The sequence below is a fragment of the Girardinichthys multiradiatus genome, chromosome 9 (genome assembly GCF_021462225.1).
Source record: "Girardinichthys multiradiatus isolate DD_20200921_A chromosome 9, DD_fGirMul_XY1, whole genome shotgun sequence".
Classification (NCBI taxonomy): domain Eukaryota; kingdom Metazoa; phylum Chordata; class Actinopteri; order Cyprinodontiformes; family Goodeidae; genus Girardinichthys; species Girardinichthys multiradiatus.
In genome coordinates, this window is record NC_061802.1 from 49371875 (window position 1) to 49386907 (window position 15033).

The following is a 15033-nucleotide window of genomic DNA, read 5'->3' on the forward strand; positions in this document are numbered from 1 at the left end:
ACTTATTCAAAAAGCGCTAAACATCAGCACTTACCAATTTTAACAGGCTTATTGTTGCCATAGGATTTTATGAATTGACAAAATCAAATCAAATCTCCAGTTAGTTCTACAAAAGCCACTTATTAAATCAAGAACATATTGATAAAATTGACAACAATTTGCCATCCTTTGTTCCCTGATAAAAATAAAAAAAAGGGTTTTGTTGAATGAATCGTGAAAATGTACAGTGGTTTGACCCTAAAACCATTTTATACAACATAAAAATCCAGCTGGTTATTGGCCTGTTGGTGTCACCCAATTAGGTTGAAGAATAAGCATTCTTCTGGTGGAAAAACGCTAAGAGTGAGATGAAGACGAGTTGGTGTGAGGTGTGAACGGCTGCTTTGTAAACCTGGAAGTGACACCTGGAGAGGCGTACTTGGGAGGAATCTCCTCCTTGATCTGAATCCGAGTGGTGTTTCATTATTGGACTTCTGTGCTAGTCACAGATTGTCCATAATGAACACCATGTTCAAGCATAACGGTGTTCATCGGTGAACTTGGCACCAGGACACCCTAGGCAGGAGGTCAATGATCGACTTTGTTGTAGTGTCTTCAGACCTTAGGCCGCATGTTTTGGACACTTGGGTGAAGAGAAAGGCTGAGCTGTCCACTGATGACCACATGGTGGTGAGTTGGATTTGCTGGAAGAGGACAAGACCTGACAGACTTGGCTGGCCCAAGCGTATAGTGAGGGTCGGCTGGGAACGTCTGGCAGAGCCCTCGGCTAGTGATGTATTGACCTCCCACCTCCGGGAGAGCTTTGACCAGATTCTGGGGGAGGTTGGAGACATATAGTCCGAGTGTACCTTCAGAGTGTACATTCAGATGAGCCAGTTGAGGTGGCAGGGGCATCTACTCGCATAGACTCTGGCATCCAGTATAGATGCCCGAGTACATTTATGGACCATTCAGGAACATTTATGGAAGTCAGGTGTGTGGAAGCAGGAAAACATTTAAAACATGAAGGACAGGGGTCATGAGGACCAGAGTTAATTAGGGAAATGCAATGTTATTCACTTGAGCCTTTTTCATAAGCTAAAATATAATTGGTGTAAAGGTTTGCACAAAAAATGCCATATACTTTGTGAAAGAGAAAGAGCTCATGGAACAAGGGTCTGTCTACAGTGCTTAAAAAAGCTGTAAATGTTATTGCATAAGTACTAATAAACTGAACCTGGAAATGGTTTAAAGCTGTTGCAGATGTTATATTAGCTTATTTTATTAATCTGTTTTAACAATTAAGTGAAGCTACAAATTAAATAAATACTAGAAATGTCTGTATATGCAAGAATGCCATACAGATTCTATATATGTTTTTTCATGTATCAAATGATCCACTGGAATAATTATCTGGAACACAGTCGAGCCAGAACTTATAAAATAAGGCACAGGGCTTCTGATGTGAGGGGGTGTGGTAGAAGAAGCAGAGAGGAGAGAAGCTGCTGTCTGGACTGGTAATGCTGCAGAGTTTTCCTGAAGAAGTTACAATTTTGGGCTTTATGATGAAATTTTTGTCTCAGCCGTGGTAATGACGAGAACAAAGTCTTTAAAGCGCAAAACCGTGGACTTCTGACCGTGGTGAAGTTAGTTTTATGTTCAATATTAGATATTCATGCGCTGCAGATTCAGCAGGTTCTTCCCGTTTGATTCAATGAAAGTAGTCTGATTACGGGCAGATGCTCTCTGTCTGCTCCCCCCTGCACACACTGATTGGACAGTCAACAAATTTCTGAACCAAACACGCTGTTCCATGGTGGTATTGTTTTGTGTTTTGGGGAAATGTTTGTGTATCTGAACAGCTGAATTTATGTGTGATCAACTAGTTTAGGATGTTATTAAACAAAGAACCCAGCTTGTGTGTAATTCAGAAAGTTGACAGTGTCCTTTCTCTTTCCTTTAGCCTTCAAACATGGTTCATAATTCATAAATAGCAAAATTATATTTTGGTTTGACCAGCTCCGGCAAATGTGGTCCTTAATAGTATTGTAGTTGCTTTTGAGTTTATTAACTTTTCCCTGCACTACCTCGGAAAAAACCTTCTCATTTCTCCTGGTCCCATGGCCTAACAGTGAATAGCCGTCTGTTCACTTCACATGTAGTCCCGACTCAGCCCTGATTTTACCTGCTCAGGAGCAGGAACCAAAAAAGTAGGTACCGGTACGGAAAAAAAGTAATGGAAATGCTTGCTGAGTGGAACCGAGTGGGCCCAAACCTAGCCAGTGAAAAAGGAGTATATGAAATCACAAAGATAACCAAATGACTCAAATCTTATGGAAGGAAATTGCTGCAATTTGTAAAGAGCAGTTTGTTTGTCGTAAGACATGGCAAAAATATGCGGGATAGAAAGCTTAAAAGAAAGTCCACAGAAGAAGTGGTGATACAGGTGTAAACAAACCAGTTCCACCTATCTTATTTGAGCCATAAACACAACAGTTCTTTCTCATGTATGTTTGCAGTACTTGCTGCCATTTTTGGTGTGTGACCATGTGTGGAAATTAGCACCCACCACAGGCCAAATGCGGGTAGATTTGAACAATGCACAAGTTTTTGTGGTTTTTGTCTTGCTTCTGCACCGTTACATAACTATCTCTGCTGTCAAACTACAAAAATAGCCCAACTGGTTATAATGGAGCGCTCTTTGACCTGGAGGGGCCGGGGTGTGAAGTTCCTCCAGTAGCAGATGCACCAAAACGAGTTGCTCTCAAATGCACCTGAGAACAGGGGTAAAAGAGGGGCCTGTGGAGCTATGCCTTGATTCAGAAGCATTGCAGTTTCACTTTATTTAGACCACAACTGAATGATTTATGTGTGAAAAGGAAGGATTTAAAAGCATATGTCCTCTTTAGGCTATATCACAATGGTCAAGTGTGTTTTTATCCCTAGTGGGACACTTAATATGTTGTCTGTATTTGGGAAGCTAATTAACTTTTTAACTAATTTTAGCATATAACCAGGTTTTAGCATTTTACATCGAGTACATTTGTTGGCTACCTTGCTAGTGTTAGCCTACATGCTACAGTTAACCTGATAACGAACATCAGCATTTTTGACAATTTTAGCATACAATCTATTTTTAGCATTGGCTTTTAGGACTTTGTTTTATGCATTTACGTATATTGATCTTATAGTTTTGTTTGAAATCCTGTAAAGGGAGTTTTTTTGAAAAGTGGTATACAAAATAAAAATATTGTATGAGGAAAAAGTTAATCTTATCAACTTATAGTGTTATCCAACATACTAATATTAGCATGTAAGCTTACAATATTATTTTAGCTTGTTTTAGAGTATAGGCTGCTTTTAACATTGCACATTAGGTGAATTACTGTAATCCATCTTGCTAGTATTAGCCAACCAGCTAATGTTAACATATTAGTTCGCTAACAACATTTTAATTAAGATATAATACACTGCTGAAAATTTCTGTTTCTTCAGCAATCCAGCTAAAAATTCACATTCTTTAGAAGAGCTCAGCTGACAGCAACTTGGCTTAAAGTTTAGCCATTTCAGCAGGTCAACGGACAGTTCTGTGCCTTCAGCAATTTTCTGCTGACGGTCCAGCTGCTTTACCAGATCAGTTAAGGGTTAGGCAAACTTTGCAAACCTCTTCCTACCAATCCCTGGAAAACCTTTTATTTTCATTGCTCTACCTTCCCTTAGGTAAACATGGAAATGTGTGGTATCCTCTAAAACTTCAGACTCTTGGCTAAAAGCTGATATAAACCACTGCTACGAAAACCAAACACAGTTATAAAACTACAAGCAGTTGAATCAGAAAGTAATCAAACTCCACAGAAAGCAGTCACAGCATAACTTGGTTTTAGCTGCCCTCCCGTCAGTTTGTACACACACAAACAACTAATGCAGACAGCACAAACCTTAGATTCCAAAAATGTAAGTTTTATCACAATCCACCCAGGATTTAGCAAATAAGTAGCAAAAGACCAGAATTATCACTCACGAATAAAAAAAAATACATAATCTAAAAACTCTTACCTTCATAATTTCCTCTCCTAAAAGAATAATCCGGGATCTTGTCATTTTTATCGGGTAATTACATCTCCCAGTGTGCTTTTCAGCTGAAGTAGTACATTTCCTACTTCCTGTTCCATAGAACCTGTTGATTCGATGAAAGGATAAGTCCGTGACACAAGTCTTTTTACAGCTGATGATTGGTGGGACTGACATCAATCAGAACGGTATAGTCTGCTTCTATTGGCTCTATGGATTAAAGGAGGGGTCGTGCAATTCAGACCAACCAAACCAAAGTTATTGCCCTGGGTAAAGCTGCCTGTCAGTGAATGTGAATGCTGTTGGAGCAAAAGAGAGCAGTTTCTCTTTTGCTCCACCTCGTGGTGGAGGAGTCCTTTGGCATCTGGACCCACAGTGGAGATGGTATCATCGTGACCTCGAGGTACGTACTGAAGTTGTGGAGTTGTTTGTAAAGGTCACATGTGTGCTTCATAACTTCATGCGTGCTTCAGCGAGTGATGAATCACCTGCTGTGATGGGTCCAGCAGCTACAGAGGTACCACTGCAAGGTTTGGGTCAGGTAGCTACCAGCAATTCCTCAACAGAGGCAGGGCATGTCAGGGATGCCCTGAAAGAATTCTTTGTGGGGGAGGGAGCAGTAGCATGCAGGACCAAATTTCAACAGCTTTTTTCAAAGCCACCCACAAACCTTTTAAGAGCAAACCTTCTTTTATTCTATGTGCACATTAATATTTCTGTCTTTTTTATTTTTGTGATGTTTGCAGCTTGTAGGTATTGTATTTGAGATGTACAAGAAGCTGGAGAGCAAGCTCCAGCAAAACAATATCAGAGATGTGTGGACAGGGATGAAGAAGATCACAGGCTTCAAGCAGAAGGATGATCCGGCCGATGGAGGTCTGGACAGAGCAAATGAACTGAACACATTCTTCAATTGGTTCAGTTCAGAAACAAGCTTTGCATCCTCCTCTCCTGCTCACAGCCAAACAGACATTCCACCTTCCTTTGACCCACAGCTGTCCAGTAACACATCACATTTTTTATCTTCCACCTCAGCCCTAGAGCCTTCTGCTTCTACATGTTTGCCTTCAACCATATCAGAAGATGCTGATACTTCCTTTGCTTCCCCCTTCCACCTGTGTGTCTCAAGAAGTCAGGTGAAGAGACAACTGGAGAGACTGAATAGGAATAAGGCTGCAGGTCCAGATCATGTCAGCCCTAGAGTCCTGTGCAGAGCAGCTCTGTGGGATTCTGCAGCACCTCTTCAACCTTAGCCTGGCCCAGAAAAAGGTTCCGGTGTTGTGGAAGACCTCCTGTCTTGTTCCGGTACCAAAGAAAACTCACCCATCAGTCCTCAATGACTATAGACCTGTTGCCCTGACATCTCACAACATGAAGGTCCCAGAGAGACTCCTGTTGGCCCACCTGAGTAAGCAAACAGTAAACCATCAGGACCCCCTTCAGTTTGCTTATCGCTGTGGAGTTGGGAGTTGAAGATGCCATCATACACCTGCTTCAACAAACCTACTGTCATCTGGACAAAGCCAGTAGCACTGTGAGGATCATGTTCTTTGATCTCTCCAGTGCATTTAATACAATCCAACCTGATTTGCTTTGTCAGAAACTCCAGAAGACTCAGGTGGAGGCCTCAACAATCTCCTGGATCAAAGACTACCTGACAAACAGACCACAGTTTGTGAGACTGAAGGGTTGTGAGTCTAACCAGGTAGTCAGCAGCACAGGGGCACCACAGGGGACTGTACTCTTACCATTCCTTTTCACACTGTACACCTCAGACTTCCGGTACAAGACAGACTCCTGTCATCTGCAGAAATACTCGGATGATTCTGCAGTCGTGGGGTGGATCAGAGATGGTCAGGAAGCTGAGTACAGGAAGGTGGTGGACCGCTTTGTGGCATGGTGTGGAAACAATCATCTCATTTTGAACGTGACTAAAACAAAGGAGATGATTGTAGATTTTAAGAGAAACAGGAATAAGTCAAAAACTATTTCTATCATGGGAGAAGAAGTGGAAGTGGTGGAGGAGTATAAATACCTCGGTGTTCACCTGGACAACAGACTAGAGTGGAGATGCAACTGTGAAGCCATCTACAAGAAGGGACACAGCAGACTGTACTTCTTGAGGAAGCTTAGGTCCTTTGGTGTTTGCAGCAAGATGCTGCATATCTTCTATAAGTCTGTTGTGGAAAGTGTGATCTCTTCTGCCATCATCTGCTGGGGAAGCAGCATCAGAGCCAGGGACTTAAAAAAGCTCAACAAGCTGATAAAAAAGGCTGGCTCTGTTCTGGGGACTCCTCTGGAACCTCTGGAGATCATTGTGGAAAGACAGATTCTTCATAAAATGAAGAACATTATGGAGAACCCTGAGCATCCTCTTCATGAGACTGTCCTACAACAACAGAGTGTCTTCAGTCAGAGGCTTCTTCAGACCTGCTGTAAGACGGAGCGCTACAGGAGATCCTTCCTGCCCACAGCCATCAGCATCTACAACGGCTCCTTGAGGAAACCTTCATAATATGAGCTATAACAACATTTAATTTCCCTTTGGGATTAATAAAGTATTTTTGAATTGAATTGTATTCCTTTCTTTCATTACAGGGACTGCACTAGGACTCAAGGCCCATCCTGAAAATTAAGTGTCCTCTGTTGTGTGCTCCTGTGGCTACACCCTGTGCTGTGTGACGTGCACACTATAGATGCTCCCTCCAGAACAGGGGTCTCCAATTCCAGTCCTCCACAGCTACCACCCAGAAACTTCTACATGCATCCTCTCTCCAACAGACCTGAATGAACTGAATGGCTTGTTAGCAGGCCTCTGCATTACTGAATGCCATGCATCTCTGCAGTTAAATTGTAGATGCATCCCTTCATCTCCAACCCAGCTGAATCAAATGACAATCATTTGATGAAACACAGTTGAAGATGTAGAGTTGCATCTAAATTTCACATGCATCTATGCATGTGAAATTTAGGTCCATTTCTGCATCTCCAACACAGCTGGATCAATTGATTAATCATCTCATCATTTGATTAAGCTGAGCTGGAGATGCAGAAATGTACCAACATTTCATAACAATTTAGAGGCATCTCTGCATCTCCAACCTCCTGTTGAGGAAATGTTTGAAACAACTGCGATGTTACAATACCAATCTTTATTAGAAAGAACTCTGCCTTCAAAAATGTGTCCATTTCATTGGGGTTTGAAATTTTGTATCATGACAACTCCATTACATTCCAAATCAATCCTAGTTATAATCAAATGCAGTCAAATTCAGTTTATAATGCCAAATGGTAAGCCGTTATTATTTTGCAGAAATACCCCTTCCTGAGCGAGTAGTACATATAATTGTCTGTAACAAACACACATTAAAACAATAAACAAACCAAAGCATAGATTTAGTAGCCAGCTGTTAATGGACATTGTTTGACTTGTCTAATTACATCTGAGAAGTAGAGAGCAGATATTTTTGTAATAGCTGTGTTAATTTAAAATCATATGAAATATAGTATGTGTGCCAGAAGGTAGCACATTCTTATACAGTGGTGAGAAAACAGTGACACCTACAGTCTCAGACACGTTTCCGCAATGAACAACTATTCTCAACTATTGTTCCTTTTTCCTTCATAAAAACGACGTTTCGACAACGCTTGTGTGCTCACCTTCAGACAAGTCTCGCCCGGACAGGTTTAGCTGGCCGCTTTTCCTGGCTGCTTTTAGCAGACCGTAAGGAATAGCTGTTTCCGGCTTCGTGGTTCGAAAGGCCGCCAGCCTGTCCACGTTACCCGCCTTTTTGTAACGGGACATCTGTTTAACAGCAGACAAAAGAAACGTTGTGCCTCACCACGGGGTTGCTACTAGTTTTAAAATCCACACCCTGTAACCGTCTGTCTAAAACAACGATACAAATTTATCTTCCGCCCCCGATCCTTCACAATAAAAGTCGTTCAGACCTGGATAGGTGCCAGGTCGGAATGAAACACTAGGGTGAAACTGGAGGAACACATTCATCCCCTAAACTCCAAACGTTGTATCATTTTAGAAAATCACAAAGTTTAAACACAGTATTGAGTTAACAATCAAAGAAAAGACTGAAATGTTTCAAACAGGTAAATTGATATTGAAATCACTCTCACCGATAAGCACGCTCCAAAAAAGAGCCATGAGGATGGTTCATAAGGCCGGTTATCACAATCACTCTAATGCATTGGGTATTAACTCCTGCCTTTTAAAATTCCCAGATCTGGTAGAATTTTAAACAACACAGTTAATCTATAAAGATAGAAATTAACAGCTACCAGATAACATACAAAAACATTATCATAAGAGAGAGCGTAGGTATAATTACAGTGAAAACCTTGATTTCAAAACTGTATATATGCTCGAACAAATATGAAGCAAATGTGCATTTTGTTCAGTGATGTTGAGGTCTGGAACAAACTCAGCAGAGTCTAAACATGACACTATTTAAGAAAAAGCTTCAACTGAATATCTTTAAAAGATATGAGATAGAAGAAGGAGGGTGAACACCAATAAGTACCTCGACTAGAACGGGTATGTGTATAACATACACATATATACAATGGTCCTGGTCCTGTGTGGCTGTGGGTGCATATAAACTCACGTGTACATAAGTTGGAATAGATGTTTATATATGTATATGTACATGTAGGATTTGTCGAGGTAGAAAAAATTTACTGGCCGTCCGTTAATTCTTTCATTACTCCTCACCTCTCATCGACTCTTTTTTTTGGCACCCCGAAGGACAATGCTCAGTCAGAGATCAGTTGTACATTTCCACTGAATCTGAATTCAGAGAGGGAGACATCACACTTACACTGCTACTTGGAAACCTCTGTGTTGTCTGACTGGGGCTGCGTTCCATTCTGTTTTATACCCAACCATTGCACCTTTTTTCAGTTACATACACAATCATTCTATCTGTGGATGTCTCCCCAACAACAGCATCAAAAAAACAGACATACATTTGATCATTTAATTAAAGAATTGTTTTGCACACATCTTCTAGAAGTTTCTGAGTGGAATAGTAATCAGAAGTTTCGGTCTGTGCAGAGGAGTGGCACGCCGCCCCACAAACACTCCTGGCTCCTTCCAAAGAGTCATAGCTCTGTTGAGCCATCCATTCCCTTAGCTCTCAGCAGTAATGACTTTAGGGTATTCTTCTTAAATAAAATTGATTCTATTAAAATAAAATCTTTGACATACTCCCGAAGATGATTACTTCATCCTCAGCAAGTGAGACAACATTGAATAGTTGCAGAACTTGATCTGTGTTTGGACTGTTTTGATCCTGTGGAGTTATCAGAAATATTAGCCTCATCTAAACCTTCAACTTGTATGTTAGACCCAATCCCAACCAAATTATTTAAGGAAGTGTTCTCTCTGATTACCAGCCCCATTTTAGGTATGATTAACTTATCCTTAGTAAAAGGATACGTACCACAGGCTTTTAAGGTAGCTGTAACTAAACCTTTACTTAAGAAACCTTCGCTTGATCGAGATGACTTGAAAAATTACAGACCTATATCCAATCTTCCATTCTTATCTAAAATTCTTTAGAAAATAGTTGCTAATCAAATGTGTGAGCATTTACACAGCAATGACCTGTTTGAAGAGTTTCAGTCAGGTTTTAGAGCTCATCATAGCACTGAAACAGCTCTGCTGAAAGTCACTATTGATATTCTTATGGCCTCAGATAATGGACTTGTGTCTGTACTGGTTCTGTTAGATCTCAGTGGTGTATTTGATACAGTCGATCACAATATTCTCTTAGAAAGGCTGGAATATTCTGTAGGGATCAGGGGAACAGCGCTAGGCTGGTTTAAATCTTATTTGTCTGACAGATTCCAGTTTGTTCATGTAAATGATAACTCATTTTTAAACTCCAGGGTTTATTGTGGAGTATGACAGGTTCAGTACTTGGGCCAATTCTCTTACTATATATATGCTTCCAATAGGTAAAATTATCAGGCAGCATAGGATAAATTTTCACTGTTACGCTGATGATACTCAGCTTTACTTATCCATAAATCCTGATGAACCCAACTAGTTAGATAGACTACAAGCATGTCTTGAAGACATAAAAACGTGGATGACTATAAATTTTTGGCTTCTAAATTCAGACAAGACAGAAGTTGTCATCTTAGGACCGGAGCCTTTGAAAAAGAGACTGCTTAGTCAATCACTTAACCTGGATGGCATTAAATTGACCTCGGATAATAAAGTAAAAAACCATGGTGTTATTTTTGACCAGGACATGTCATTTAAATCCCATATTAAACAGGTTTTTAGGATTTCCTTCTTTCACCTCCGGAACATTGTCAAAATTAGAAATATTCTTTCCAGGAGTGATGCTGAAAAACTTGTCCTTGCATTTGTTACTTCAAGGCTGGACTATTGAAATTCTTTACTATCAGGATGTCCACAAAACGCATTTAAAGCCTTCAGCTGATTCAAAATGCTGCAGCAAGAGTTCTGATGAAAATTAAAAAGATAGATCATATTTCTCCTATTTTAGCTTCTCTTCATTGGCTCCCTGTTAAATCCAGAATAGAATTTAAAATTCTCTTCCTCACATATAAAGCCATTAATGTTCTAGCTCCATCATACATCAGAGATCTGATTGTTCCATTTGTTCTAAACAGAACACTTCGTTCTCAGACTGCAGGTTTATTGATGGTTCTTAGACTCTCTAGAAGTAGAATGGGAGGCAGATCCTTTAGTTATCGAGCTCCTCTCCTATGGAACCAGCTCCTGGTTTCGGTCAGTGAGGCAGACCCCCTGTCTACTTTTAAGGCAAGGCTTAAAACCTTCCTTTTTGATAAAGCTTATAGTTAGAGTGGCTCAGGTTATCCTGAGCTATCTCTGTAATTATGCTGCTATAGGCTTAGGTTGCTGGAGGACATAATGACCACTTTCACCCTCTTCGCTACATTCTCACACTACTCTACAATTTTGCATTGTTTGCTGTTATTTCAGTTTTTAACTTTATGTTCTCTATCTTTTCTCTTCCTAGAAGCTACACCTGGCCTGACTCTGTGTCTACCTGTAACACCTTTCTGAAGAGGAGCATCATCCAAGCTTCTGCTGCCAACAACTTAATGCTCACCTTCTACAGATGATCCACTTGACCCTGTCTTTCAGTGTTTAACCATTTCTCTCTCCTAGTCCTAGATATAGCAATTGACTGAGCTTTTACTGTAACTAATTATATGTGCTCTCTTTCAGACTCTAACCATGAAAACTGGCTCAAAGTTTATCTGTTCTTTCTTTCTAGGTGAAATGACTAAAGGAGCTACATCCATTAACATTTACTTTTCCTTCCCATAGAAAGTACTCCTGGATCAGTGCTTCTGTGTTCTTTTTGTGTCTCTGCTCTGTTCTCTCAAACCCCCAGTCGGTCGTGGCAAATGGCCGCTCACACTGAGCCTGGTTCTGATGGAGGTTTCTTCCTGTTAAAAGGGAGTTTTTCCTTTCCACTGTCGCTACATGCATGCTCAGTATGAGGGATTGCTTCAAAGTCAACGCCAGTGACTGTCCACTGTCACTACTTGCTTGTCCAGAAGTAGTGACTGCTACAGTTCTCTGACTCGATGGAATCTGCTGGGTTTAGAAAAACATTTTATCCAATTTGAATAAATAACTGAATGACTGCAACTGTTCAATGGTTAGGATTAATTGGAATGTATGTACCTGACTTTGTGAAGTGCCTTGAGACGACATGTGTTGTGAATTGGCGCTATATAAATAAACTGAATGGAATTGAAGTATCTTGGGGTCCTGTTCACGAATGAGGGAAAAATGGAGCGGGAGACTGATAGACGGATCGGTGCTGCATCAGCAGTGATGTGGGCGATGTACTGGTCTGTCTTGGTGAAGAGAGAGCTAAGCCATGGTAAAAGTTGACTGATATGTCCACCTCCAATTTCGTAATTGGAAGGGAAATTGATTCATCTGTATTATACAGTGTCCTGTATATTTTAGACATTAATTTGAGGGGGTTGAGTTTTAGGAACTCTAGTACACTTGATGGCATTTGTAACGCAACGTTTTTAAGCCTACATTTATTTTTTATGATAGATTTAATTTGTTTATATTCTGAAAATATATTCTTGTCTATCCCATATTAATTAATATTTTAAATGGGATGAACTGAATTCCTACAAATATATGTTCCAGGTATTCAATTCCTTTTTCCAATCTGGAAAGTTTATCATATTCATTTTTTGTAGGATGTCAGGGTTGTTCCACATGGGTGTACATCTCCATGGGATTAGTGAAGACCCTGTCATTATTTAGATATTCCCACCATGCTGTCAGAGAGGTGCTGATATTGAAGATTTAAAGCATACATATTGTTTTATATTTCAGATAGTAAATAGTAAATCTGAAATCTTAATGTTATTGCATAATGTCTGTTCTATGTCTAGCCAGGGCTCATCTAGAGGACTGTGTTTAAACCATTTTAGGTCGGAGTCGATGCATGATGGGGTCATAGTGGAGTCGATAATAATGCTCATCCACAGCATCCAGGCATCAGTGTCAATTTTGGCCAGAGCGATTTGTGTCACAGCTGCAACTTCCTCTGCGGAATTTCAGACAGGTCACATTGAGCAGGTGAAGTAACACGGTTCTCACTGTCGATATGAGCGTGGAGGACATCCATCCATCGACTTCATCACACTCCTGCGAAGCTTGTGGAAGTTGCGAGTTGCCGGAAGCCTCTGCGTCAACCTCATCCACCGGTCCCGTAGTGCTATCGACAACACTCTTCCCTTCCTCTTTGATCTCTTCATGTGAGGTACTTAATTTGAGAACTCGGTCGGAGATGGTGCTCTCGACGAAGAGGATGAGAATGTAGAGTAGAAGACGTCTCCGTCTCCCCATTTGGGAGACGGAGGGTGGTACGGACCCATATTGGAGCTTCCAGAGGAGTCAGGAGAGGACACGGTCTCCTCTGACCCGGCATATGCAGGCAACTTGAGATGTTCCTCTGCTCCATTCATCATAGGGGTTCATAGTCTGTACTTTGCTTCAGAAGAGTGATGACGGCATCTGATGCGACACAGCTTTTATTTACTCACGCAACCTAAGTGCTAACACAAAAAAAACAGTTACAGAAAACTATGTACAATGTACTATGTTTCCAACAGGAGCTACAAGTGGATGAAAATGGTTAGGACCCAATTGAAACAGAGCCCTAGTTGAGCATCACAATCTGTGAAGATGATGATGATAAAGATAGTGGATCTTCAATGGAAAAGAGGTACTGCCTCAGGACACAATGCTACTTAAGGAGCCAAATAATTGGGGGGCTGGGGGGGAGGATGATATGTAAGAAAAACACTCAATTGCAGTTTTCAAGGCATACAAAGGTCCCAGGTGCAGGCCCATTTGTACAGAATGTAGTAAGTTCTTTCAAAAATAAAGCTTAGTTTTTTTGGTTTGTTTGTTCTGTTTTTTTGTTTTTGTTTTAGTCTCTCCTGAGAGTATAAAGTCCCTGAACTCCCCCTCCAAACATTGATTGTCGGTTAACTCAGACTCTGTGAACACAGAAGAAATCTGTCCTCCCTTGTTGGTCACGGGAGTCGCTTTCCTGCTCCATCTGCTGCTGCTGATGATCGTGAGTGTGCTGGCGGTTTGTTTAAACTTCACACCCAGGAAGGCATAGAAGATGGGCTTAGGTAACAGTGGAAGTAGGCCAGCGCTTCGTGATAGAGATCCACATCTCCACCGCCTGCTGCAGCTCGAAGCTGGAGGACACAACGACGTTCACCATCATAAGGGTGTCCACAATGATGCTGACGCAGTGGGGCAGCCAGTAGCCGAAGAAGCAAACAAAGAGGATTACCATTGTCTTCAGGGCTTTCTTCTTCTTCTACTTCAGCACCTGGCCCTTGGCACCTTGAGAGAGACTGAAGATGATGATGATACAGTAGCAGCCCATCAGCCCGTCCATATCAGACCGATTTCAGCTAGGTAGATGCACTGACAGGTGCGCGTGAACCGGCATTCTCCATGCCGTTCTCCGCGAACACGTAGCTGAAGGAGCTTACATTCTGTACATCCTGGTCTAGGGCAAACCCCAGGTCAGGTATGATCAGGATGGCAGCAGGCAGCCACACTCCGACGTAGATGATTCTGCTAGCTAGCAGCTTTCTCCTTGCCAGTCGGTGTGGTTGCTGGTGTGCTGGGATGCGTCGTTCATCCATGTTGGGTTTCTCTGTATAATCTTCTTTAGTCTGGTGAAATTGGTTTCTTGGCTTTCACGAAAGAACACAGACTGGTTCTTTAGGGGAAGGTATTCTGTCCAAGGCAAAAAGACGTTCAGAGAGGTTGTGTTCCAGCAAGTTTGGTTGGCATATTTTGAAGGACCATGAGCGACCTTGACATGGGTTAAGTTCCATGGTCCCACTCCGGCTTGGTAAATTATAATTAACAAAAGAATAATGCCCATAAGCAAAGCAAAAAGCCTAAGAAAAGTCTTTAAACAAGACGCTTTATCCGTAATCTTTATCTGTTTCCATAGCTTGGTTCGAGTAGAGGGACTTGTGTTGTCAGGGTCGTCGGGAGGTTCTTCATCTTGGGCATTAAAAGTAGCCAAATAACTGAGAGGAATCATATCCGAATAAGTCTCTGGCATGGTTATCCTCGGGAATAGCCTGCTATTTCCAGTTGATCTGCTTCTTCAGTTCTGTCTACTCTTCCTTTGAACAGGGTTTGATAAATAGGTGATGGGTAAGGCAATCCAGGTTCCAACCCTTTCCACACCCATGTCCACTGGTAGACTATCCAGTAGTCAGGTTGTATTTGTGGTCCTGCAAGGTTATATCCCTCTACGGCCCGCCTTTGTCTGTAGGTCTCGTAAGCCAACCCTACTTCTGACAGGATACAGATTGACGTGTACAGCGGGTGGCTGTGAATCTTGAGTTCGACCCGACGGCTCGGCCGAGCCGGAATGGTAC

At 41.5% G+C, this 15033-nt stretch overlaps 1 protein-coding gene and 1 pseudogene across 3 annotated transcripts in view; both read right to left on the bottom strand.

Moving 5' to 3' along the window:
* lrrc40 (leucine rich repeat containing 40) overlaps positions 1-7955 on the bottom strand; it is a 75403-nt gene extending 67448 nt beyond the window's left edge. Inside the window, exon 1 of one of the 3 annotated variants that reach the window (XR_007039550.1) lies at positions 7711-7953. Coding sequence is in view for 2 of the 3 variants with exons in the window: in XM_047374193.1 (XP_047230149.1) it covers positions 7711-7855 (145 nt within the window). In the remaining variant the exon portion in view is untranslated. Of the gene's footprint in view, positions 1-7710 lie in introns of all 3 variants that reach the window. The other 2 variants (XM_047374193.1, XM_047374194.1) reach the window with 2 other exon arrangements.
* Positions 7956-12873: 4918 nt separating this feature from the next.
* LOC124874457 lies at positions 12874-14280 on the bottom strand (annotated as a pseudogene).
* Between the last annotated feature and the right edge of the window lie 753 nt (positions 14281-15033).